The 27,561-nt window shown below is 43.6% G+C and overlaps 1 protein-coding gene across 4 annotated transcripts in view; it reads left to right on the forward strand.

Annotated features, from left to right (window-relative positions):
- The window catches only part of LOC131677350 (uncharacterized), a 36,315-nt gene extending 15,698 nt beyond the window's left edge, over positions 1–20,617 (forward strand). Inside the window, exons 1-8 of one of the 4 annotated variants that reach the window (XM_058957104.1) lie at positions 2,926–3,058; positions 3,449–7,810; positions 7,865–9,218; positions 9,277–9,582; positions 9,638–9,891; positions 19,474–19,681; positions 19,747–20,029; positions 20,090–20,617. In XM_058957104.1, the coding sequence (XP_058813087.1) occupies positions 3,965–7,810; positions 7,865–9,218; positions 9,277–9,582; positions 9,638–9,891; positions 19,474–19,681; positions 19,747–20,029; positions 20,090–20,279 (6,441 nt within the window). In that variant the 5' untranslated portion in view covers positions 2,926–3,058; positions 3,449–3,964 and the 3' untranslated portion in view covers positions 20,280–20,617. Of the gene's footprint in view, positions 1–2,925; positions 3,059–3,203; positions 3,338–3,448; positions 7,811–7,864; positions 9,219–9,276; positions 9,583–9,637; positions 9,892–19,473; positions 19,682–19,746; positions 20,030–20,089 lie in introns of those variants that run through there. The other 3 variants (XM_058957105.1, XM_058957103.1, XM_058957102.1) reach the window with 3 other exon arrangements.
- The last annotated feature ends 6,944 nt before the right edge of the window (positions 20,618–27,561 follow it).

The following is a 27,561-nucleotide window of genomic DNA, read 5'->3' on the forward strand; positions in this document are numbered from 1 at the left end:
TCGGCAGAAAAAATAAGGTGTCTAACATACACTAAACATTAATTATCAGATTCACGGTCCACGCGCGATCGTTCAAGAATACACGCGAATATGCGAATGGCAACACGATTATAAAATTGAATTTATGCACGCAAAGTTAAAGACGCGTATTCAAACGCTCGAGCCCTTCGCGATCACACTATTACACAATTAGTAAACACCCACGCCAACCCAGACAGATATGAACCCTGGACTCGAACGCTAAAACTCACACCTTCCACGCACACACACACCACCACAGAACTCACAATTAGATTTGTACGTACACAGTCACATGCGACAATTACAGATATTCGTATGGCAACCGGGGGAAATGCATCTCAAATGCAGAACTTATCATTTCAATGATGGCCTTGTATCCGCGTTGCCTGCGTTTAAGGCACCATAGCTTCGTCTGTCAGGTCAAGGATGTATGAAACCCTCGGCCCTAGCTGCCCATAAAGGGATAAATAAGTTCAATTTTAGTACTATTGGCAAACAAACAAACTTGGGGGGGAAGGGGATGAGTTGCTTCTCTAATCTTCCGGTCATCACATCGCATGCTTTGGTATTGTTAGTATGAATAACAAACATGAAGATGTGACACAAGGCGCCAACAGCGCACTAAAATCCTGTCAATCCTATTTTTCATTGGATTGTCTGCTCTAAATATATCACCAGGGGACCATTCATAAATGATGTTGGATATTGACAATAGGGGAAGAGCGTCACGTAACGAGATAAAAACTAAAAATGAATTTTAGACGTATCAGCGGATCAGGGATAAAAAAACGAACAACATTGCTTATGAATGGCCCCCACACAAAGAATATTCCATAACGAATATCACGTAACATCGGTGACAGAGCATTGGGATCAAGGCCAAGTCCCCCCTGGGTCGTGCAAAACTGAGAAGCAACATCAATTTAGGCACAGATAGCAGACGTCCATTTATTTTCATTTTGTTTTGTTTTGTCTTTTCATTTGTTTATCCTGCTATGATGTCTAAATCGATCGAGCGTGACGGCCAAGGAAACGGAAAGCCAGTAGCCCAAACAGACCAGGAACAGGAGGGAGGACTACGAACAAGGGAACGGACAACAGAGGAGAAATCGTTTACCTATTTATTATAACTACGATACTAATCACAATTATTTTGCTTTTCTTGTTTCGTTTCAGCAAACCAAAATCTATACGGACTAGCACATACGAACAGTTAGGCTTTGTAGGTTCTCATCTTGACATAGTCTAGATGGGCGGATGAACGTCTGCCAGGGGGTGGGCTGAGAAATGACAATGACACTGTACGAAAGGGCGCTGGGCCTGTGGCCTTCGACTGGCATGGTCCATTCTCATTGATTCGGAAGTCTTCTTGGCTGGTTGGTAGATATGTGCTCCTACTTGCAAGTTGATCAATTCGCTTGGGTGGGGGACATATGGATCCTACTAGTTGTCGACTCTTTTGATCGTGAGTATGAGGCTAGTTCAGGAAAGGAGTGCAGGACTGGCACCTAAGAGATAGTTAATTATTCAGAACTTGTTCTTATGATTATTAAACTCGATCAAGCACACCGGCTCTCAGAAATGATAAGCAACCCTTTCGGGTTGGTGTGGTCTGTTCGAATCGAACCAGGCGGACATTCGTTTCGAGCAAACTTTATGTGGATAAATATTGCTTACGCCTTTATTGGCAGAGATTCTTTTTAACGAAATCCTAAAATACCTTCACTGGTATAGCTACTCAGGATAATAATAATAGAAAAAGTAAGGGTTTGCCTGGTCCATATGTAATGAATAAGTATATTGACTAGAACAGGGATAATCGAGTTATGTTATAAGATAGAGAAGAAGCAGCACAGTTGTAGGAAAAGTATTCGCGAGTAAGGAGTAATACTACTGATAGTATGTTTACCGTTTCAATTAATAGTCGATTGATCCGCTTCGGACCTAGGAGACAAAAAGGAGATAAGGAAGAGACAGAAGCGGATTCAATGCGAAATTTGCCAATATGACGTTGACCTCAAGGCGATGGTAGGATGATTTTCCATAGGATGACAGACTAGATGACACGACGTTACACGCTCTAAACTTGCGCCAAATAGTTTGTATGTATGTATGAATGTAAGCCCGTATGTATGCCTGTATGCATGGATGTGTATAGGACCAATGTATCCCTGAGCAACATGGAAGGACACCTCTGAGCCGCCAAAACGCTCATGGGAAGCCGGGTGCGCGGTCATAGGTGTGACCATAAAGCACTGCACACACTGTCAAGTGCAACGGATAGACGATAGGTGTACAGTTAATGCACATAGGTTGCAGAAATAGGTTGTTGAGACAGCCCGATTGCACACTGATAAATAACAATAACAATAACAATTGGCAAACAAACTTATTTAGAGTCATTTAAATATTTAGGTAGTTGCCGTTATGCTCAAACAATTCAACTACATGTCAGCTGCTTACAACTGCATAACTAACTTTCCCTCGAACGATGAACGTTATTGTCAACATACAATCAAAATACATAATTCATACAGGAGAGGAAAAATATCCTGATTAATAACTTTATCACTACATATGCTACTGTTTTCATTGACATGAAGATGTTATACGCAATGACCTTTAGCAGTAGCCCTGCTCAAAATTATGCCGAATTATCTGACTTCTAGCACAGTCTTTAATTATGTACTTCCCTGTAGTTGAAAAAATGCCAAATAACCTCCAGTGTGCCAAATGTCCTATATGCCAAATGTCCTTCAGTGTGATCAATTCTCGAAATTATGCCAAATGTCCTGTATGCTAAATGGCCTTATACCAAATGACTTTATGCCAATTGACCCAGACCCGTTTTAAGCACTATTTGCACCTATCCGATCAGATTCAGTGACGGCAGTGCAGTGCACGGACGCCAATATTATTTTATATAGTATCAAATTACACCATTTGTAACTTACAAACGACGAGAGATCGTCAATTACTTATCATAGCTTAATTTCTTCCGACGTTTGCTTAGAAAATGTTTTTCATCTTCACACCGGTGTGTGGTTTTTGACACATTAGACGAGCAAATCGAATCGGTATAGTTTGGCGCCTGCTTTTGTTCCACTCTAAACCGCGCCAACAGCAAATGATCTAACGAATTAGAGAACCCTTCTAGATAAAGCCGCAAATCGGCGGCTCCTCCCGTGCTTGTCTGATGTTTTTTATAGTGCCAGGCAATAAGCGAACACCGCAACCAACCAACCGGCCACATGTTGGAAACAGTCATTCTACTATTTATTGGCCGTTTCAGTTTTGTTCGGAAAACACAGAATATGTATAAATATGATGTAACTTCTTCTGGCGTCGCGTCCTTAGCGTCGTCGTCGTCGTCCCATCGCATCGTTTCTGATCGCACTTCATTTCTTCTTTTCTTGTTTATTTTTAGCACTTCTAGTTTGAGAACAACAACCGATGTAGCCGCTTCTCGAGTGGAGTAGTTTTCGGGAGCCCGCAATTTCGTGTCGAAAGTGTGTACGGAATGACCCATTAGCAACCCGTTTGCTGACGCTAGTCTAGTGTGTTTGGGAGGAAGCAAACCTCTATCGTTTAGGACCTACTGCGATTCGCACGTTCTCGTTATTTGTTGTTTCTATTGGAGGATGTGCAAACGAATTAACCAACAAAGGCGCACGACCCCAAGTGTGTGAACGAACGATCAACATTTTGACAGAGATCGAATTGTTTGACCAACCGCGCACCGCCTGCCTGTGAAGAAAGGCCTCAGGCAAGGGAACGAAAGTGTGGAGGAGGCGAGCCGCAGTAGATGAAATAGTTGCTGCCGCCGATATGACTAAGCGGGCAAGTACGCTCGTTTAAATGGATCGAGTTTGGAGAATCAATTAGGAAACGAATAAATAACTGCTGGTGTGACGCTTGGCGGGGAGCAAAGTCCAACAGCAATATGTCTTCATCGGCGAATGGTGAAATAGCCAACGGTAAAATGAATACTGATGACATCTACGAAAATTTGCCATGCCATGAGCGAATGCGGAACGGCGCCGGGGGTGACAGCGACGAGGGCAGCGGTGTAACACCAAATGTAGCTTCCACGGTGAATGATGAGTGCGCCTCGGGGGGATTTACTGTCGATCAGCAGCAGCAGCAGCGAGCTACGGAAAATAACAACAAAATTCATAACAATTTGGCCATGAATAGTAAGGATAGTTTGTATGCTACACCACTGAAAAGGTCTGACCGGCCAAAACTGCAGCAGGGGGCAACCCCCAAGGGACGTCCGCCAGTGGCAACGGCGGTGGTGACGCGTGCCATGGCTGCTACCAATTTGGATGACAATTTGAACAATAGCACTGGAAGTGGATCGTCACTGACGACAGCGGATCGTGATGTGAAAATAATCAACGCAGAACTGGAGGATCGTCGCATACGAGACTTTCTTAAAGATACTAGCCAAATGCATAAAAAGATTGAACTGAACAAGGAGTATCAAACGTCGAATTTTTCCTACTTGGCCAGGAAGGAACATTTTGTGAATTTAGTGCATCAGAATGTGCTCAACGACTCGTTAAATGGAGGTACTACTCAGTCGGAAAGCATCGATGAATCTCTGCTTGGCTATAAGACTTTAGCTAATGAAGAAGAAGGGAAAAACTTAGATGTGGACATCAATGAATCACTGGATCAGCTGGAAATAAAATGCAACGAAAAACTAGAAATGCTTACTAACCTACACCGGAACCGATCGACAGAAAGAAGCCAAGAAGATAACGAGCAGTTAGATATTGATCAACCACCATCGCTGAATCCACCACCGAATCAAAAAATAGCAGTGAATACCCAGCCCATCAATGGCAAAACATCAATTCAGAATAGTCTCGGTGGTGGAAACGTCAGGCTACCGGAAGCATCAATCAGCGCCTATCTGAATCGTGAATGGGTTTTGAAAAAGATTGCCATGTGCCTGGAGCAACGAGCTTCTAAGAAACCAATTCCCATTCCGCCTGGGGCAGATCCGGGCGAGTGTGTCCCATCGTCAACGTCAGCTTTCTTCCCACGGGCAACTTCTACCCATCAAGCAGCCAATCGAGCCGTAGATTTACCCTCACTTGGCTATCTGGTCCTCGGATCTAACGGTTCCGGAAAAACCTCCATCTGTAACGACATCATCGAAGGCAGTGCCGGCACCAAGGGTATGCTAAATAGACGGCTACTAGCGTGTTACTTTGTCAACTCGCAAAATCCCGAGTGTCACAGTCTCAGTATGTTTATCCGAAGTATTATTCTTCAGATTCTGAGTCATTCGAGCCTTGTAGGAAGCACTGCGGTTGCTGCAGTTGCCGCCACCATAACAGTCGCCTCAAACGATCTTACTGGTGGAGATGAACCGAAAGAACCATCAGTCATTGGGAGTAACGATGCTTTGCCGGAAGCTGATCAACAGCAATTAGCGGCTGAGAGGAACAAAGCGAAAGGGGAAGAAAAAGATGTCGAATATGATAAGGAGCTAGAGGACGTAATTCTCTCGGAAATCAAATTAAACGAACGGGTCGCTGAATTCTGTTCCAAAAAGAAAGTCATTCGGCAACAGTCAGAACCAGTTGAAAGCTTAAGTCGTGATAAAGAATTGTCTAACTATCCCTACACAACACACCCTCCGCTGTTGAAGAATGTGCCTGGGAAAGAAAGCTCTGAAAAACGGGACAATGTTATAAGTCCCAGCAAGACGAGGGCTTCGAAGATTCCTGTAGCCATCGGAAGTAGTATTCGCTCTCCAACGAAGGCGACCATCCCGAAGGAAAATCCTAAACCGGAGGTTGAAGAGGAAGAACTGCTGGATGGCGCTGGCGACTGTATTGCAGACATTTCCGATATTAAATTAGATGACGAAATAGCACGAGAAATCAGTGAAGATGTCACAGTGGAGATAATAGAACGGGAAGAAGTCACTGAAAAAGTTACAGAACCTACTAAACCAGCAGAAAGTAATCCACCATCATCGGAAACGATTACGGCGGACGGAAACATTCCTCCACCGCTGCCGAAGTCGAAAAATTGTCGGCAGATCATTGCCGACGGATACTACGAGATGCTGCTCAGTAATCCGGACATTTTCGAGTCAATCACGGTGGACAGTATCGAGAAAAATCCGGATGACTGTTTCAAGAAAGCAATACTGTTTCCCCTGTTGGAACTGAGCCCACCCAAAAATGCCTTGCTGCTGTTGATAGACTCAATCGATGAAAACTACATTCAAGATGGCAATCTGATTTCAACGTTGAAGGGGAAACAGATCACCAAGAGTCGGAACATTGCCGAGCTACTTTCCAACCACATCCACTTGATGCCCAAGTGGTTGTTTATGGTTTGTACAGCGAAGAAGCAAAACAAAAACATTACCAAACTGTTCACCGGTTTCAAGAAGCTAACGCTGGACGACCTGCGCAAAAGCCACGTCGTCAAGGATGTCCAACAGTATATTATCAATAGACTGAACACGGATTTCCGTGGCATCAATCTGACCAAAGATATAATTGAAAGTCTGAATCAGCTCTACATCAAGTCGAACGGTTGTCTGCTCTATCTGTTCAAGGTACTGACCGGGATCAAGGAGAACTTTTTCACGTTCAGGGAAATTAAACTGATTCCTTGCACACTGAACGGCCTTTACTTGTACATTTGTCAAAAGTCGTTCAATAAAAAACAGTACAACAAAATTCGACCAATCCTAAATGTTCTGCTGGTGTGCAACAACTACGTGGATAAGTACTTTCTGTACAACTGTCTACGAACCCACAACTACACGCTGGACATGGAAGAGTTCGAAAAACGGCTAGATCTCATGCGTAACATTGTTGAATACAGCCCACGCAACTCGTACGCCCTGAAAATCTTCCACAATTCCTTCTGCGATTGGTTAATAGATGTAAAGTTCTCGACCAAGAAGTTTCTATGCGATCTCAACGAAGGCCACGTTATGGTTTCGATGTACTATACTATGGTTGCCGATCAACTGTGCCCGAACAAGTTACGACTTTATCTGTACCATCTAATCAAAACCGGCGAGTACCTAACCAATAAAAACATTAACCTAGATCTGCTGCTAATCCTGCTGGAAACGAAATCAAACCTCAGCGACTGTTTCTATACGAATCTCCTCAACTGCTGTGCTCTGTGCGAAGATGAATGTAAAAACGATGTGAACTTGGCGTCAAGAACGCGAGTAATGCTGGAACGTTATCTGAATGCGGAACTGAACGAAGAATTCCTTGGCTTTTTGAACGATTTCTTCAAACCGAATCTACCAACCGACTGCAAGGTTCTCAAGCTGCTAATCGAAACCGGTATCAACAACGCCGATACGGTCCTGTCCTGTGAGTCATCGGCCATCAACTCACCGGTGTTATCCGATCGTTCCCAGAACATCGACTCGGAACTGGCAGAGCTGTTGATATCGAGTGAGAAAAGCTGCCAACAGGAACTACAAAAGTCGATCAATTTGGTGGATATTCAATATGGTATCATCGGTGGTGGTGGTGCTGGAACTGGACTGGTAGTCGGCTGCAACAGTTCTTCTGTGGCAATGGCGGTGGATCGCTTCGATGGTCATGAAGTGGATCGTTGCGAAAGTGCGATTATTGGAGAGGGAAGTGCCATTGGTGACTCGAAATCGGATATCCAGAACGATCGGGTGCAGTACGATATGTTCGATTCGGAGCTGCACAAAGGGAAAGCTTTGATCCATATACTGGCGAACGAGGGTAACCACACGCTGCTGGAAAGGGCGTTGAATGTGAGTACTGTTTGTAGTTATTAGGAATGTACTAATGAGTGTTTTTCTTTATAGGCCTGTAAGGATCCGATCGATTTGGAAATCGAAGATTTGAATGGCCAAACGGCGCTCAACATTGCCGCGCGTAATGGTCACATTGAGATAGTGAAATTGCTGCTGCAATACAAACAACCGCTGAACGATGGAACGGGTCGTTTCCGGAAGATCGACGTAAACCACGCTGATCGTGACGGCTGGACTCCATTACGGTCGGCCTCCTGGGGTGGCCACACGGATGTAGTTAAGCTGCTAATCGAGAGTGGTGCTTGTGCTATTGATCGAGCGGACAAAGAGGGACGTACTGCGCTGAGGGCTGCCGCGTGGAGCGGGAATGAGGATATTGTAAAGATTTTGATTGAAGCGGGTGCGAATGTTAACTCTATTGACAAGCAGGGGCGAACGTCACTGATTGCGGCTTCGTACATGGGGCACTACGATATAGTCGAAATATTGCTGGAGAATGGTGCGGATGTAAATCATACGGATCTGGATGGAAGAAATGCGCTTTGCGTAGCTGCTCTTTGCGGTAGCTCCGGTTATAGTAAGGTGATATCGACTCTACTGGAATATGGGGCTAATACGGATCAGACAGATAATGAAGGGATGTCACCTTTGCTGGTTAGTTCGTTCGAAGGAAATTCTGAAATTTGTGAGCTACTGTTGGAGAATGGAGCTGACCCGGATATGGCTGATAATATGGGTAGGACACCACTTTGGGCAGCCTGTACTTCCGGACACGCCCATGTCGTAAAATTGCTATTGTTTTGGGGCTGTGGTATAGATTGTATGGACTCGGAAGGTCGTACGGTTCTTAGTGTTGCTGCAGCACAGGGTAACCTAGAGACTGTTCGTCAGCTGCTGGATCGTGGTTTGGATGAAACGCACCGTGACAATGCAGGATGGACACCGCTGCATTACGCAGCATTTGAAGGTTACGCTGATATTTGTATTCAATTGCTAGAATCAGGCGCTAAAATAGACGAGTGTGACAACGAAGGTAAAGCGGCACTACACTTGGCCGCCCAGGAAGGCCACAATGCAGTCCTGGAGGCTATTTTGAACATTCATCGGCCTTGTATTGATCAACGAGCACACGATGGAAAGACGGCATTTAGATTGGCCTGTCTCGAGGGCCACTTTGAGTGCGTTCAGACGCTGCTTAAGTTCGGTTGCGACGTTAACTCCAAAGATGCCGATTCACGTACAACTTTGTACATATTGGCGTTGGAAAATAAGCTTAAGGTTGTTAAGTTCCTCTTGGAATATTCGAACGCAGATGTAAACATTCCGGACGGTGAAGGACGCTCGGCACTGCATGTAGCTTCCTGGCAGGGACATGCTGAAATGGTGAAGCTGCTTATTACGTTGGGTGAGTATGTGCTGACTACTAGCATTCGTTTAATTATAGACAACTGTATGACTTGTAGGTAATGCCGACGTGAACGCGATGGATCTCGAGTCGAGAACTCCGCTGCATTCCTGCGCCTGGCAGGGCAACCACGAAGTCATGCAGTTACTGTTGTACTACGGTGCTATTCCGGATCATGCTTGCAAGCAGGGCGCGACGGCTTTGGGGATATCTGCCCAGGAAGGACACGAAAAGTGTGTTACTTATTTGCTCAAATACGGCGCTAATCCGTACAAATCGGACCACTGTGGCCGAACACCAATCAAATTGGCGGCCAAATCGAATCGAAACAACGTGCTAAGGATACTGGAAAGTTACACCAAAAGTACGATCACTTACGGAGGGTTTTGTTTTAGATTTAAAAATATCTTTTTTTTCAGACGACTTAGACGGAGGCAAAATGGTTCAGCAGAATTTGAATCTGAAATCCCCCGATGAACTGCCGCCATCATCCGCACTACACAATCCGTCGCCTTCGGGACCGGGTTTGTTGATGCCGAACAACTCGCTGAGTGCCGCAACGAATTCCACGCAGAATAGCAACTTTTACGAAAACACTATGCAATCCGATAATAGCAGTCTGCAGAAGCGGAAGAGTGTCATTTCTAGTCAATCTACTGGTAGCAGTAATGAGGTGAGTGCACAGTGCTTTAGTCGTCAATGTTTCCAACGTTATTGCCATCTCGTTGTATGAATACTGTAATTGGAGATAGTTACGTTACTCAGTTTATCAAAACAGCAGCCCTAGGAGGAGCCTAGTCTGTAGAATATACTAACTTGTAAGGTGATGCATCCAAACAGAATATTTTATGTTTATTTGTCCAAGGCTCCTGTATTAGAGCGATGTTTCTATACTCTTCCGTGAACCCTTCGGCAAGGACGCTTTTTCTGGCTATCGAATTATTAAGAATCTTCGTCACCTTCATTGTATTTACGGCGATCCGCAGCCTGTGTGCTACTTGACTCTCTGTTGACCGCATCCCAGCTATGCCCATCGTGGCACATCTCTTTCACGATATTGTCGATTAACACGCCGGGCATACCCCTTCGAGCTTCTTCGAACCTACGGCATTTGAACACCTGTTCCGGCGTCTCTTACACGTTCACACATTCCGGGCAAAGGGGTGACGAAGTATTTCCAAACCAATGCAGGTACTTCCGGAGGCATCCATGCCCGGACAAAAACTGCGTCAAATGGAAGCTCACCTTTCCATGCTTCCTATGCACCAACGCCAACACATTTGGAATAATTCGGTGGGTCCACCATCGTTTCTCCGCGATGTCCCATTCTTGGTGACACTTAGCTGGAGTGATGCAGATGGGAATCATTTCGGTAATGACTCATACCACCGATATCATTCTGTACGCGCTCTTGACACGAACACCATTAGACGAAAAGTGCTTATTAACTTCGTCCCGTTCCACTTTGAGTTCAGCGCCGCAGCAGTCCAGGACGATACGCCGTACCTCAGTATTTAGGTTGTTTTGAGTGTTTCCACCAGGAGACTTCGTCGTGCTGCATCTTGCTCCTCCAACGTTCAGCATGATACTTGCCAATACGTTAGTTAACCTCGTAGCCTTCTCACATACATAGTCGACATGGCTGTTGTAATTTAACCGATCGTCGACCATCACACCCAGGTGCTTCGCACGCATCTATTAAATTGAGTGTCCGCCAATGCTGATCACGACACTCTGGATTTATTTTTCGGTTGCTGACCAGCACTAACTCCGTCTTGTGGCGAGCCGTCCAGGTTTCTACGATGCCGATTGTCTCAGCTGTCAACATCTTCACTTGCTTGCTTGCTTCGCCAGTAATCGTCAGGACAACGTCACCTGCAAAACCGACTATCTCGACTCCCCTGGGCAGTTTCAGTGTTCATTATGTTCCAGAACGTTGGGCTGTGTATGGTGCTCTGATGTTCTCCCGCCGTGATTCTAATCGACCTCTGCCCCATGCTCGTCTCGTAGACCAATACTCGGGTCTGAAAGTAAATTTTCAGAACCTTGCACAAATAGGCGGGAACCTCATTATGTGCAGTGCTACGGCGATAGCCACTCAGCTGGTGCTGTTGAACGCGTTCACGTCGATCGTTACCACGGCGCAGCAACAATTACCCCTTCAATGCTTTCTCCACGATCGCGATGACTTTATGGATGGCATTCACCTTTCCGGGATCCAAACAGCCTCTGCGATAGTACGTTCTCACTTTCTGTGTAGTTCGTCGTGATGACCCTTTCCTGAAGTTTATCAAGAGTGCTGAATACTCTTGGCATATAGGCTGATACGATTTTGGATCTCCTGGTGGCTTCCTTGATTTTGGCAGCAACAACAGCTTCGGGATCTTCCATATCCGGGAAGTAGCCTTCGTCCAGGTATTTCTATGAAACTATTCTGAACATGTCCGGAAACGCCAGAATCGCGATCTTCAGTGCTATGTTGGGGATACCGTCCGGACCGGGAGCTTTCATCGCTTTCAGCCCTTTTGTTACAATAAGGAGCTCGTCGTTGATTCTTGGCTATCACGACACAGTAAGCGTTGCCCCAGGGATTAGCGTCTACTTTTCTGCATAGCTCCTTCAAGCAGGTGCATTTACTAAGTACTATCTCGCGTTAAAAAGCTGCCCTAGCCGCCCGCAATGTCATCTTACACTCTTCTCTGACTGCCTCAGATCTTGTTCTCTGAACGCGTCTTCCTTCTTTTCGGCAGGCAGCACGTACGATGCTGAGCCTGTCGTTCCACCAATACGCCGAACACCGACAGGTTCTCGGCTCCATATTTCTTGGTATTGTTACGTCACACGCCCTCGCTAATGTTTCCGACAGTTTATCAGCATTCGGAATTGGCGCGAGGCTGTCAACACGAAGTGCTTCCACAAAAAAGGTCGAAGTCCTTTCTTTTCCACTTCCGCTCGCCAGTCCTCACTCTCCGCGTTACAGTAAAATTACGCCGACCAATGGTGTAGTGGATCACTTGGTGATTGCTATGGTGATCGTACTGCCCATTAACTCGTTAATTCATCTTATCCATCTGTGACGGACTACAGAATGTTACGTCGATGATGGATTCCCGACGGTCTTTACGGAATGTGCTAGCGGAACCTTCGTTGCACAGCCTTACATTCAGCTTCGTCAGGGTTTCGAACATGCTGTAACATCTTGCGTTGGTCAGTCTACTACCACACTCCACTGCCCAAGCGTCTCCTCCTATAACAACCACAGTTCGTCCGACTAACGAGTTGGTTAGTACGTCCAGCATCCGATTGTACTGATCTGGCGTTCACCGTATGACAGTTGCAAACGAATACGCCGTTGATCCTGGCGATCACGAAGCTTTCGTGTGTGTTATCCACCACCCCTTGGACAGGGAACTTGGACCATCACTTTGATTCCCGCTATCCCTGCACTATCCACCACCCAGTTACCGTTGTCGGGAGGAACACGATACGGCTCTGCAATAATTGCAACGTCGCACTTCGCTTCTGTTGTTGTTGACTGCCACAACAGTCGCTGTGTAATGTCGCAATGAATGAAATTAAGCTGAGTTATCCCCATCACCCTGCCTGCCTTCACCTTTTTGTACTCTGGACATAAGAAGCCTTCCGTCATATGGTCTATCCCGCCTTCTTTTATGCACCCATTTCGGTTGTTTTGTGAAACCTAGCAATGTGTCCCTTCTCCCCACATTTTCTGCACAGATCAGATCTGTCCGGTCCTTTACTGTTTTTGTACCTCTTCGTTTATTTAATTACTCAATCGTAACGAACACACCGACCATCCGGCTTTGGTCTTACCGGTCGACATTAGCTGGTTGGCTGCGACTGGCGATAAGCGTATCGCTGTTATCTGTGTTGAATTATACGCTTACATTGCTCTATTAGCGCGCTCCTCACTTCATCTTCCGTTTTGATCTCATCCAGATTCCTGCACTCGACAACTACTTCCTTCCCGATAAGTCGAGCTCTTGATTAATGGTTCCTTCTTCAGGTCAAACAGCATCTCGCTTTTTTAAGTCCGCCTGGTTCTTACTACGTTCTCCCCCAGCTCCTTCAATTTGAAATTCTTTCTCGCCCTTTTGTGGATCGCAGCGTACGTCACGCCGTCGTTTACTTTGACGACTAGAGTATCTCCCTATACCACTCCAAGCACGGCAGAAGGTCTTCTCTCTTCTTTTTTACTTTCCATCCTCTCTTCTACGGTTTCTACGGTTCGTCATTCACTCTCCGTTTGTCTCCTGTTTCGCTGTCCTTCACCGCCTTCTTGGGTTTCTTTGGTGCCTCCTTTCCAGGTGTTTCCCTCACTCTTTTCACAGAGCGGGAATACCGGTCACCCTTTGGCGTCTCGCAGGCTTCTGCTTTCGCTACATCCGTGATCTTCAGTGTCCTTTTGGCGTTTTCAGCTCCCTCCAGTAACGCCATCTGTTTGCATTTGGCTACTACTATGCCGGATTTGATGCTAGATCTCTGATCTGATCGTGCACGTTGCCCCGGCTTGCTCACGAATTCGTAGAACTCTTCAATTTTTTGTCTTAGCTTCGACATTTTACGCAACCAAGACTGCTTGTCTTTTTGGATAATGCTTGATTTGGGCGTGCACACCTGAAACCCTATCATTCATTGGCGCCTTATTGGTTTGTTGCGTTTGTTGTACTTGGTCGTTTTGCTGGGTCGGTGACCTCGCTGACCCATTTTGGGCGAACGCGTTCACCACACTTGCACTGTTAGATTGCTTATATTTTTGTCTTTTAAGTTTTTTTGGGTCCCAACTCCAAGCCGTTATCCGCTTCCGTTGTAGGTAGTCGCCTCTATATAATGCCATTGTTACCTTTGCAAGCAGTGAAGTCGCATGCAAAGGTTGATGCGGTCCTCCATGGAGTACCAAGTCAGATCGGCACTGATCAGGAACATCTACTGAGCCTACTACCACCGGCTAAGGTGCCGGGTTTCGAAGGTACTTGGTGACCTACCCAAATTTTAACCGGACGAAGGGCAGCCCGTACCATTAGCCCACTCTCCGTTTCGGGGAAGTGTCACCCATCCTTGCTAGGGTAATGGAATAGCGTGGCTGTTGGTCCGTGGATTAATTTCGATAAAATCCTTATTCACATCCGTGTTCTCATTACTAACAAAAACAAAAATTCAAATTTCTTCAAAAATAGTTCACACAGAAAAATTATAATTTAAAAGTCCGTAAATTCACAGTTGCATTCGTTTGGCCGCACATCAGATCGGCACAGAATAAGAAAATTTGTTATATTTCCACCGGAAATTTAATATTTGGTAGCTCCTCCTTTACTCTTAATGATTTCGAAAACTCTATTAGACATTGAGTTAACGAGGTTTCAGATAGTTTACGGATCGATTTGTTCCCAGTGTTCCCGTATACAGCTTTTGAGGTCCTTTGTAGAGTTGAACTGGCGCCCGTTTTGATAAATCTTTGAAGCTAATATGCCGCAAAGGTTCTCAATTGGATTGCAATCCGGACTGCATGCTGGCCAATCAAGGACGGTGATTTCCTTCTCATTGAACCATGCTTTGGTTTGACGTGATACGTGAATCGACGCGTCTTTTCATCAGAGTGATTATCCAAGTGGGGCACCAAAACATCTTCCAGTAGCTCATAGTAGCTGCTGGAATTCATTTTTGTAGTAATCCAGCAGATGGGTAGCTTATGATCGAAAGAAAATCCTCCCCATACCATGACCGTGCCACCTCCAAAATTTCACTTGGAACGAGTGATTGATTTATTGAAAAATGATTTATATTTATTGAAAAAAATTACTTAGCGCCACTCATCGGTCCAGTGCATATGCTCCTGTGCAAACCGCAGACGATTTACCTTGTGTTGGGATGTTAGCCTGGGTTTCGCCTTGGGTTTCATCCAATTAGATGTTTGGTGTGGTATTCAGAATCAGAACCCCACTAACAGTGGATTTGTGCACTGGAAGATCGAGTTTGTTTATAATTTGACGGCAGTTTAAACGATTTTTTGTAGCTTCGTGCCGAATTTGACCTTTTTGTCTGGCCGAGAATTTAGCGTTCCCTGTACTTTGGGGGATTTTTAAGAAAATTTCGTACAACTTTCTCGGATCTGTTGATTTTCCGAGCAATTTCGCGATTGGAAAGATTCAGACTCTTCAGAATTCGAATTTGGCCTATTTCCACTTCGTCCAACCGTTTTGCTTTACCCATATCTTAAAAAACAATATAATTGTTCAATGTTCCACGTTCACAATTTACAAGACTAACTGCCAAGTGAATAATCCTCCAGGAGTGGATACAAACGACTTAATATTGCAAAATCACTTGAAATTAAACCTGCGTCTAAACTTTTGCAACGAACCAAAATGACAAAATCAGCTTAAAAGCCAAATTACCACCGTCAACAATAGCAATCGTCTAATGTAGAACTTATGTACGTAGTACGAGATGTCACTAATACATACATAATGCCTATAGCTAGATTTGCACTGCAACAAAAAAGTTGGGATATATTTCATAAGTGCGACTAAACGAATGCCACTGTATTAGGCAATCCATTAGACGTTTGTTTGACAATTCAGCGGTGGGTTCTGTCAACAAGTCTACTCATGCGAACAGAAAAACTCGTCCGACAAACAACTTTCGTTAGTCCGATTCGTTTGATGTTAGATCAAATCAACGATATTGTCGGACGTCGCAGCCCTCTGAGTAACGTCAGAATAAGTAAACAAGAAATAATCAGCTGATCAGAAACGTCTCATGGATTGCCTAATACCGGTTGGGTTAGGGTACTTTTAGTCCCGCTTCGTCGGAGGGGCTATCGAAGTTATGAATTTTTTTAGAGGTTTACCAGAACCTAGTGCTACCCAAACCCAACCATATTCTAGCAAGATACCCGCAACTCGCAGTAGGTCCGTGGGGGAAGTCGTTCAGGCCCAGAACTCCTGTCCCGGCTGCCTCACAAATACCGATAGTCTGTCTCTTTCAATAAGCACGCATCATCACCATACAGTGCAACGGGGAGTATCTGAAATGTGTATAAAGCAATTTTTTGGATTGTTTATAGGGACGTTAGCTGACTACGCAAAACGTTTCTGTCAACGTTCTCACAGTCATGTCGCCTAGTGACTTGAACGAAAAAATTTTTCTAGTCACTAGGTGACGTGACTTTGGGAATAGGGCCCAACATGTCACTAGCGTTCCAAGATATATGAACTCGCCGACAACCTCATACAGTATTCCATCCATTTCCCCTTAGAAATAAGCACCGTTCTGGCCACCCCGTTCACTATCAGCTCCCATATACTTTGTCTTGACAGAATTTATGAGCAAGAAACAAACACCTCTTCCACTGCCCCATGATCGACTCCAAACATGTCGATGTCATGTGCGAAACCAAGGATAATATGAAATTGTATGACGATAGTTTCGTTCTTTTGTACACCAGACCTTCGTATCGCGATTCTGTCACGTTCGCCCGAATGACATTCGCCCGAAAGCCATTTGCCCGAATGTCACATAAACCCGAATGTCATTCACCCGAATGCCACGAACACCCGAAAGACATTCGCCCGAATGCAACATAAACCCGAATGCCATTCGCCCGAATTCCATATACCCGAAAAACATCGAAATGTCAATCGAAAAAAATTAATTTATTAAGATGAAATACAAATTTTATTACATTTGATGCTATGAAGAAATTAACACTAAAGCTATACCAGTCAAATAGTTAATCCAATCACCTGGTTTGTATGATTTAACTAGGGTTTCCAGTTTTAGATCCTTTCGTGAGTTCTTTTTAGACTTTTTAGCTGTTGGTACCGCTTGTAGTGTACGTAAAACATACGTACTTTTCTCTTCAAGCTGCAACTGCTTCAACACACCATAGAATTTCCACGGCTGAACAAACCGTTTCATTTCTTGTGCTAGTCTTCTACATTATTGATGGTTCTAGGAATCTTTGTTGATACATTTTCGAAAACTGACCACGAAGCGGGGGGCAAAGAAGGGTTATCGAGAAACTTTTTGATTAGTTTCCTTCCTACCAAAAATACAATTTTTACTAATGTAATACAAAAAATCGTCGAGAGCCTTTGGACAACTTTTCTTCAATTCTTCGAGTGCCATTGGAATACCTTGATGGGGCAAGAAAGCCAAGGCAACAACTTGTTTGTACATTAGTTGTATTCTGTGATCTTCCGAATATTTTGTCTGAAGACAAAGTTGTTTTATTTTTCTGAAAAAAATTTGGTTTAGATGGAAGAATCATCCGTGAATTAGGTGGAAGAATCATCCTGTCTCGAAATCCAATATTACGTAGAGCTATTTGGTATATAGATTCAAGAAATTGCTCTTGTTTTAAAAGAAGGAATCAACCCTTATGTTTGAGTATACCGGGCAGACGAGTGGATCAACAGTTTCTTTGCAAACTTATTTGGCATGCAGATCCAAGGATTTGTCATGTTTGAAAGAAGCAATAAACTCCTAATTGTGGGAAAAGAGCTGCTCATGTTTAAAAGAAGGAATCAATCCCTAAGTGTGAGTAAACCGGGCAAACAAGAGGATCACCGTTTTGATTGCGAGGGCTATTTGGTATACAAACTCAAAGAACTGCTCATATTTAAAGAAGGAATCAACCCCTATATTTCAGTAAACCAAGCATACCAATGGATCACAGGTTTGCCGAGTAGGGACCTCCGCTTCGGTTCCTCGACCTCGGTAATTGTCGCAAAGCCGCATCACACTAGCTTCGCCACATAACATTTATGAGCTACTATTTACTAACGGTGTTGTACCAAATGGACTTCCACCATGCAAGATATAATTACTAATTTAGTTGATTCAATTCGTTAACGGAACATCTAAATATATATTTACCTCGATCGATGGTGTTTCCGAAAGATTTCTTATTATTTTGTCCGGTTTATCACAAGATTTCACCGCTCGAGCTGACAACTGCGTCCTATATGCATCAGCACCTGAAGAGCATTTGTGGCGTTGGCAACAGAACCTCAGTGACGTCGGATAGTACACCTAAAAGCGATATCGCATAGCCACATTGGTCAGTGTACGGTTGACTAATGTGGCTACGCCACATCGCTTTCTGGCGCACTGTCCGACTTCGCTGCCGCTCAGTCGGCTTTAAACTAGCTATAGCCCCTATGTTTGAGTAAACCGGGCAAACAAGAGGATCACAGGTTTGCTTATAACTCCGGCGACGGGTGGATCAACGCCTCGTCCAACGGAACCTCAGCGGCTTTGCGCCGCTTCGGATCCTTGGCCTCGGATATGCGGCCAAGCCGCATCAGACTAGCTCTGCTGTATAAGCTCACCTGTTATTGTTCAGTTTAGCAAACTTTGGTTAAAGATTTCACATTTCCCGCTCGGATTTGGTTTATTTAGGTTAAAATACATCCTTTTGGCAAAAAAAACCGCATTAAAGTCGGACTTCTATCACTAAAGTCAGTAAACTAGACAATGACCCATTTTATATTATGCTTGCACACTAAACCAGCCAAAAGTTGTTCAGTAATTTCTTTTGACGACATGATCAGTAAAGTGACATTTTTACGGAGCTATCAGCAAATTGTTTGAAAAATTGCGGTAAAGTTTTCACTTTTTAGCGATTTTCAGTAATTTTTCGAATAATTTGCTTAAACCCGCAATATTTTTCACTGAATTTATCTGCACTTCTGTTTTTTTTCGGTGCATAAACATTATCCAGTAAAATACTGACTGATTGTTCGGCAAAATTGTACCAATATTACCGAACCTCGTCAAAAACTTACAAAACAGGTACAGCTAATCATCTGTCAAGTCGCCGATTTCAGAGGAAACTGCTGACTGACCAGTATTTTTTGACTTTTGGAGAGAATGGATTGCGGAGAGTTCGGTAACCTAATTGTTTTACTGAATTGATTACCGAACGGTTTGCTGTTCAAAACCCCAGCAAAATTTTACTGTACCCAGTAATTCAAATTAAGTGTGTGAGTGAATGTGGTATTCGGGTTAATGACATTCGGGCGAGTGGTCCATTCGGGTTGATGGCATTCGGGTAAATGGTCCATTCTGGTAAATGGTTTTCGGGCGAACGTCATTCGGGTAAATGACTTTCGGGCGAATGTCATTCGGGCGAATGTGATAGAACCCGTATCGCACCTTTGAGCGCTATGTTGAATAACAAGTTAGAAAATTTATCACCCTGCTACAATTCATTCGCTTCCCATTGCAGCAAGCGCCAATGTCTTTCACGCAGCAGCTGCAAAAACACTCGCGCCATCACAACTCCAAATCGCACCACATTGTACAGCAGCAGCATCAACCGCACAATCAAGCGGCAGCTGGAGCAATATCGACCAATGCTAGCAGCAGTAAGTACGGTGGTTCCAAGAAGCACGCCCAGATCCTACCGAACGTCGAAGAGTACCAGTCAAATATAGGTTAGCAGCACGGAATTGTACGCCAAGCTAAAATTTATAATTCTGTTCTATTTTTTTCTTGCCAGCTACCAACATTCGAATGAACCCGAACGACGCCGACCTGTTTGACCTGGGTTGCATGTCACCGTTGTACGCGACACCACCGCACTCACCGAGCAGTGACATCAGTTCGCCGGGACAAAATCAACCGCCATCGTCGCTGGCCCAGCTCGGTAAGCAGTTCGAGGAGATGAACATCAGCCTTTCGAACAATAGTACGATCATGAATCCATCGGATAACCACTTCGCTCGGGATACTCACATGAGAATCATTCTGGGAAACAATCAGAAGGATCAGTTACAGGGAGGGTGAGTTCAGTGTAGATTTGTCAATCGTTTTACTAAACTCATATTGCTATTTGTCCTTAGAAAATCATCCAAACGTAGCGGTATTGCGACCAACCCAGCTATGCGGCTGATACGTAACCGGATCGATTCGGCGGCACAGTTGATTCGACGTACGAACAATATACTGAGCAGCGGTGGTAGCGGCCAAGGTTCTTCTAGCATCGGTGTCAAGTCCGGTACGTTTCAGTGGCGAAAGGAGAGTCAGATGTAAAAAAAAAGAACAGACACACACGCAGGGAGTATAACAGATTTACCTACACCAATCAGTAACTAGTAAACAACGCCATACTGCGCTATAGTTTTTTGTTGTTGTTTGGTAAGTTTGGTAGTATTTAAGGTTAGTTCGATTGTCGCCATAATCAACCACAGTGAGTGAGGCAACGGAAAGAACATAGGTACGGCTGGAACAGAACATGCTAAACAATCAATAGGAAAGGGGCGAAAATTAACGAATGTAGTAGCCAACGCTCAGAACCATAGCCAGATGCACCAATCATGTTGTGAACACACTGCTCTCTAGCCGTTAGTGCGTAGCGATGAACTCTTGCTTTTGTTGCGTTGCGTTGCGTTGCGTTGCGTAAGCACGGTATACTTCGTAGATTGCAGACTGATGACTCTCATTTCCAACCAGACTACTTGAGGAGCATTGTTTGGGAATAACAATTGATCCAGTCCAAGCGAGAATTTCGCCTGAGAGCCACCATTGCGGGCCACGACCATCTTTACCGTAACTTGGGATGAGAAAGGAAGTGTTGATGTGGTACTTACTTAACGGAAGGCCCCGACTCAGTGACACTCCCATAAGTACCACGGATTGGATAGTGGGTGGGTTGTTAGTCAGGATTCGCTTCAAGCAAGCGATGCGACTGAGAATATACTTTCGTGCATAAGATGTTTGAATAGTTTATTGACTGAAGGATACGTAAATGTTCTAGGCGTTTAAACTCTGGGTTATCGACTATCGAAATTGTTTCATCGAAAACAACTTGAACTCCGAACAGCCGGCTGTCGGGAGTGTTGTTGACAATGTAAAATGGACCGCAAACAATGAGTTTAAAAGTGGTATTGTGGAACATTCATAAATTATGTCACGCAAAGATTACCCAACACTAACTAAGTCTCTGTCATATTACCACGTTATTTTTATCCTTGGTCTAATACGAATCAAATGATTTTAGTTTTTCCTTCATTTTGTAGTAGCACATTAATGCCGCTACTTGCAAAAGTGTTCATGTTCATGGAATTTCCTATATACATGGCGCAATCGTGCGTAAAACGGCCGATTGCGTCAAAGCACATCACGTGCTTCCCTCCCATTTATGTCACAATTAGTCATATCTCTTCCTCCTAATAGCGTGGCAGAATTTATAAATCGTCCTTAAGCATATTGTGATCCCGTAACTTGAAATTTTCCACCTCGTTCGAGTAAATGCTGCGTTCCTAAACGATATTAATGATGCACGAATCAAACACCCCCCGTTTCCAAATAGTACGTACTTATTCTCAGCTCAGTATAATTAACTGATGAGTTAATGGACTAAAAGTAAACCATTATATATGACCATAAAAAAAATATTTTATGTTGAAATGATTGCCGCAAATTGGTAATTGGATTTGAATTGATCTTGCGAATTGTCAATTCTCCACCCTCATACATAATTCAAAAGTCATACACTCAGACAAGACCATGCGTATTTCCCACACGCATTAAAGACCCAGTGGATTCGTTACCTAGTTGGTCAAATAAACACTAAACAAACAAATAACTTAGTTTGCTCAGTCTAAAGAAATGTCAGCTCGATTAGCATCAACCGGCGGATACGTGTTCCCTTACAATGCCATCAAATGAAAGTACATTTAAAATTACATACGACAAAATATGTGCAATTCAGAATATAACGAAATGAAGATTGCTTAAATAGCATTTTAAAAAACCGGAAAAATTAGTTGCATAACCAAGGTGGTTCATTTTCAAAGATAGCACTGCTGATGAATCACTTTATAAAAATAGGTGATAAGGGACGCGGACGAAAATAGCTGTCCACCGCCAGCGATGAACTCTTGCTTTTGTTTTCTTGAAAAAGTTTTTTTCTACTAGGATCATCTATATCATCCTGTTTAGGTATTATGACTTTTATTTAATGTGAGGGACAGAGGACCACATCAGAAGTAATGTGATTTTCAAAGTATTTTTAATTTTTTTGACTGGCATTAAGTCTAAATAACTCACTCGAGTCGGATCCAAGCGTAATCTGCCTAATTTCTTTACTAATGAATATTTTCAATTAATCGCCAATCCCGACTGGTTACACCACCGCCTCCGAATACTTTCTCAACACAACCCCCGTACTGTTGATCAGCGATGAACTGCCAAGCCCTTTCTTGTAGGATGGCGGTAGAAGTTACTACAACTTAATTTTTGAGTCGAATCTCAGGTTTTTGCATCTGCGATCGGTTTCTGAGTAACTGAGAATTCAGTAAACAATTAACATCATTGTACTATGTCAGCGACGCTTCTGATTGGAACATTTCTTCGATTACTAGAATCAATGTACTGAGGTAATTTGTTCGCAGTCTTCGAATTTAAATTGTATTTCTCCCATACCCGGTACGGATGGTAAGGCGTTGGTCTCATAAGCCACTTGTCGCACATTCGAGCCCCAGCCAGGATCTGTAGGATCGTAGCACTAGCCATGCAATTATCCTGTACTCGAAGAATGAGCTGCGAAATTTGTCAAAACAGAAAGTTCGATTGTTCCACAACGGAATGTAGTACCAAGGCTATACTTTTTTGTCATGATTTAGGAAAGTCGAGTTGAAGCGAGTTATTCGGTGGAAGCCGATAAATGAGAGAATCTGTGTGTTAAGAATTAAGGGCAAGTTCTTCAACTACAGTCTGATCAGTATTTAGGCGCCAAATCTCGAAAAGCCCGATGATATGAAGTACGCGCGTTCTATGAGAGCTTAGATAAAACCTACGGATATTGCCCAAGACAAGATGTTAAAATAGTCATCGGAGATGCTAACGCACAGGTTGGAAGGGAGCAGTTCTTTCACCCAATTATTGGTACCCAGAGCCTTCATTCTGCTACCAATGATAACGAGCTGCGGCTTGTAACTATCGCTGCTGCTTGGGGGATGGCAATCAGTAGTACCTATTTTGCACGTAAGGATATCCGAAAGCACACCTAAACACGCCCATGTGGCAATACTTGTTACCAAATAGACCACGTACTGGTAGATGGACGCCATTTCTCCGACGTCATTGATGTGAGGACCTTCAGAGGCCCACACATCGACTCGGATCATTATCTCGTAGTAGCAAAGATTCGTGAATTCGAGCACGATTACCCAGCGTCACGAGTCCAAGAAACAACAGAACGATGCGATTCAATATCCAACGTCTTTCGGCTGAAGGTGTGGCAACAGCTGGATGAGCGAATAAATGAGACCAACGTAACTGCCAATGTCAACAGCATGTGGGAGGCTGTCCATGAAGCTGTGACTATAATGGCGCGAGAAGTGATAGATACTGCTCAGCGGCACCAACGAAACTACTGGTTGGTACACGCCTCAACAGAAAGCGGTACGGAGAAGCGAGTAGTGCCGAGAAACGAATCCACCGTGAAAAGAAAAGGCAGCACGAAGAAAGTGTGATTGCTGAAGTGCAAGAAAGCATGGACCGGAATGATATGCAGAAATTTGCTGACAGACAAAACAATGGTGGATGCCAGGTGGAAGGAGCATTTCGAGGTTTTGTTGAATGGCGGAAGTGAAAGTGTATCTAGGAACAGGATAAGCGTTGAAAATGACGGACAAGCTTTGGATCCACCAACACTAGACGAGGTTAAGAACGGTGTACGCCCATGATCGCAAATCAGTCCCATGAAGATAGGAAATCCCAAAGAAAACGGGACAAATTTGCGATCATGGGCAGTACGTATACTTAGCTTAAAGTATAGTAGCTTAAAACCAGCACAGCTACCAGGAAGGGCGAGATCCTGGTCGAACTTCTCGAACACGATAGTGAGCAGCTGCACCAAACAATTCACTGCATTATTCCAAGAATGGGCGGACGAAGAATTGCTTGCAACCAACTAGCAATGATGGACTCAATTGCCTAAGAAAGGGCACAGACTGGAGTGCGCTAATTACAGGGGGATATCTCTCCTGAACTCGGCGTACAAAATACCGTCGCGTATTCTGTTTAGCCGACTGAGACCGCCCTAGGAGTCCTTCGTCGGCGAATACCAGGCTGGTTTTCGTGAGGGCCGATCAACGACGGATCAGATGTTTGGCCTGCGGATGATCCTAGACGAATTCTGTTCAACTTGCAGACCTACCATCTGTTCATTAAATTTAAGGCGGCGTACGACACAGCGAAAAGAAATGAGCTGTGGCAGATTATGTCAGAACATGATTTTCCGACGAAACTGATTGGACTGATACGTGCGACGTTGGATGTTTCAAAATCAAGTATTCAGATTGCAGATGAAATCTCAACCTCATTTGAAGCAAGGCGATGCATTTTCCAATTTACCGTTCAATATTGCTCTTGAAGGAGCTATCAGAAGAGCTGGCGTGCAAAGAAACGGAACTATCATCACAAGGTCGCATATGCTCCTTGGTTTTGCGGACGATATTGTTGTAATTGGAATCGATCGTAGAGCAGTGGAAGAGGCCTTCTTGCCTTTTAAGAGGGAGACAGCGAGGATAGGCTTAGTCATCAACTTAGCCAAGACAAAGTGCATGGTCGCAGGTAGTGATGTTGGTTTCGAGGTAGTGCTTGATGGTGACGTATTTGAAGTGGTCGAAGAATTCGTTTATCTTGTGACTTGCGACAACGATATTTCCCGTGAGATAAAAAGGCGTATTTCAGCCTATAACAAGGCGTTTTACGCTCTACGTAACCAGCTTAGGTCCCGCAACCTGCAAATGTCAATTTTTTTTTTATTTCGATTATAGAGGTTTTAACCTTAAGGTCATTCGCCTCTTCGGGTTAGAAAAATCTTATGAAAAATTTCTAACCCTATGTGCGGGGTCGGGACTTGAACCCAGGTACGCTGCGTACAAGGCAATCGATTTACCAACTACGCTACGCCCACCCCCAGAGTCAACAAAATTCTCCTTATACAAGATACTGATCATCCCTGTCGCTCTTTAGGACCACGAAGCGTGGACGTTGAGTGAGGCAGACAGGAGAGTATTCGGAGTCTTCGAGCGTAAAGTGCTGCGGACAACACTCGGCGAAATATGTGAAAATGGAGTGTGGCGCAGACGCATGAATCATGAGTTGTATCAAGTATACAAAATTGCGGATATTGTTAAACAGATAAAATCCGTCAGACTGCAATGGGCTGGTCATGTGGTACGAATGTCGGAAGAAAGAACTGCAAAAACAATATTCAGCAGGGAGCCTGGAAGAGGACGCCGACTTCGTGGAAGGCCACAAGCACGTTCGCTATACGCAGTGAAAGTGGATTTGAGAACCCTGAACATGCGATGGAGCTGGAAGGAAACCGCCCAAGACTGACAAAGATGGAGCTCTACGATACGCCCGGCATTGGTGCGATGGCGCTGGAACCAACAAGGTAGGTAGGTTAGGAAAGTCAAGTACTACTCATAATCGCGTATTCTTTCTATGTTCTGTAGGATTCCCTAACTACATGGGACTACTGATTTACTTTTACCTATTGGTAGTGTACTGCGTTCATTATCGATTTTTTGACATAGTTTAGAATCAAATAATGTTACGGATCGATAATTTTGGATTCAGACTGCATTACATTCTTAAAAATCACCTGTTATCTATGCCAAATTTATTACTGGTTTGCAAACACAGAAACAAAAAAGGTCAGATAATTCGTTGATCTTAGATGTGATCCTCAGTCTTCATTTCCTATTGTAAACGGAGATTTTCTTCTTGAGTTATCAGTTTGTCGATTGTTACTAGAGCACATTGTATTTCATCTCATTTACGCTTACAGAGCATACTTTGGTTTGACAGATGTATACGGAAAGTTTCCACCAGTGACAACCCTATAGTTTATAGTATTTTGTTTCTCCTATTCACTCAGATCAGATAACTACTCTCCTTCTACCGATACGAAGTGATGTAAAATTTCACAATCTGTTGTTTTTTCTTATATCTCAAAGCACACCTAAACTTTACACAGGCCTACCGCCGACTATCGGCAGCATACAGCGACGGACAGTGATTTTTTACGTAGATTATCTATCTCTGTTCAATGCAGCTAGTAAACTCGCTGCAGTTGTGGTATTTGGTAACAAATTTGTTAGAAACCAACAGTTAATATGTATTTAAAAAGAAATACACTACCCAGGAGTAATATAAATACAGCTCTAATCATAAAGTAATAAACAATGAAAAGGTTTAATGAGACCGTAACATTCGACAAAGAACAGCTAAAAAAGGCGCAAGGAAGCAACATTCGATGGCAAACGTATATAAACTGAGGAAACGTTTAGGTATATGATATACAAAACAACCAATATGTACAAGCAAAAGCAAAATGAAGCATTTAATTTTAGAGATTGAATTCCACTAAACGGATAAAACCTGTGTAAGTTACACCATAGTTGCATGTATGAAAGAATGAAGTTTACCTAACCAGAGCGAACGTTTCCGTTTTTTTTTATGGCGTGTCAAGTATTTAAGTACCGTTTTTTTGCTCTTTCGATCGGGAAAGATATACCGAATCACAAACATTTGTATATCCAATTCAAATAGTTTATCTAACACATCTAGTCCTTCTTACTTTAGGCATATAATTCTATAACGAATGTATTTTGTACAAAACATTAATTTAGTTTTCGTTTCGCAAGTGTGTACGATGTGATTTAGAACACATCGGAGTTGCTCTGTTGTGTTCGCCATAGTGAGTGAAGGGGTTCGCGAATGGGATCCAAACCTTCTTGTCGTAAAGAATTATTTATTTCGCATTTATTTGTCTCATATTGAAATGATGCAAACTCGTGGTAAGCAACACAATACCGACGAACTGTAAACGACTAGATATAATCATGTGAAGTGTATTTATTAGTTACTTTCTATTGCAATATTATGTCGAAACCCCAACTTGTTTGGCACAACGTACTTTTTTGTCGAGGAGAGAATGTAGTGAGCAAAAATAAAGTAGGCAATAAAGATCATACAATGAAAATCTAACCTAGCGTGCTGTTGTTTTGGTGACTAAAAATGCATCCGAAAGTTCATATCGTTGGGGTGTTGAACAAACATAACTCTTAATAAGTCCCGGGAGAGAAGTTCATTTTGCTCATGACATATTAATATCGAACATTATTACTAATAGCAGTGAGCAAGCCCAATGCGTAGCAATTTGTAATATTCCTCCCTAAGGAGAAAACTATTGTCAGTTTGGTAGAACATATTTATGCTCATATTTACTACATTGTTGTATTTTTCCCTAAGCAGGAAACTAGGTAAAAGCCAAACTAAAATTTGCGTTTCG

Source organism: Topomyia yanbarensis, chromosome 1, assembly GCF_030247195.1.
Source record: "Topomyia yanbarensis strain Yona2022 chromosome 1, ASM3024719v1, whole genome shotgun sequence".
Classification (NCBI taxonomy): Eukaryota; Metazoa; Arthropoda; class Insecta; order Diptera; family Culicidae; genus Topomyia; species Topomyia yanbarensis.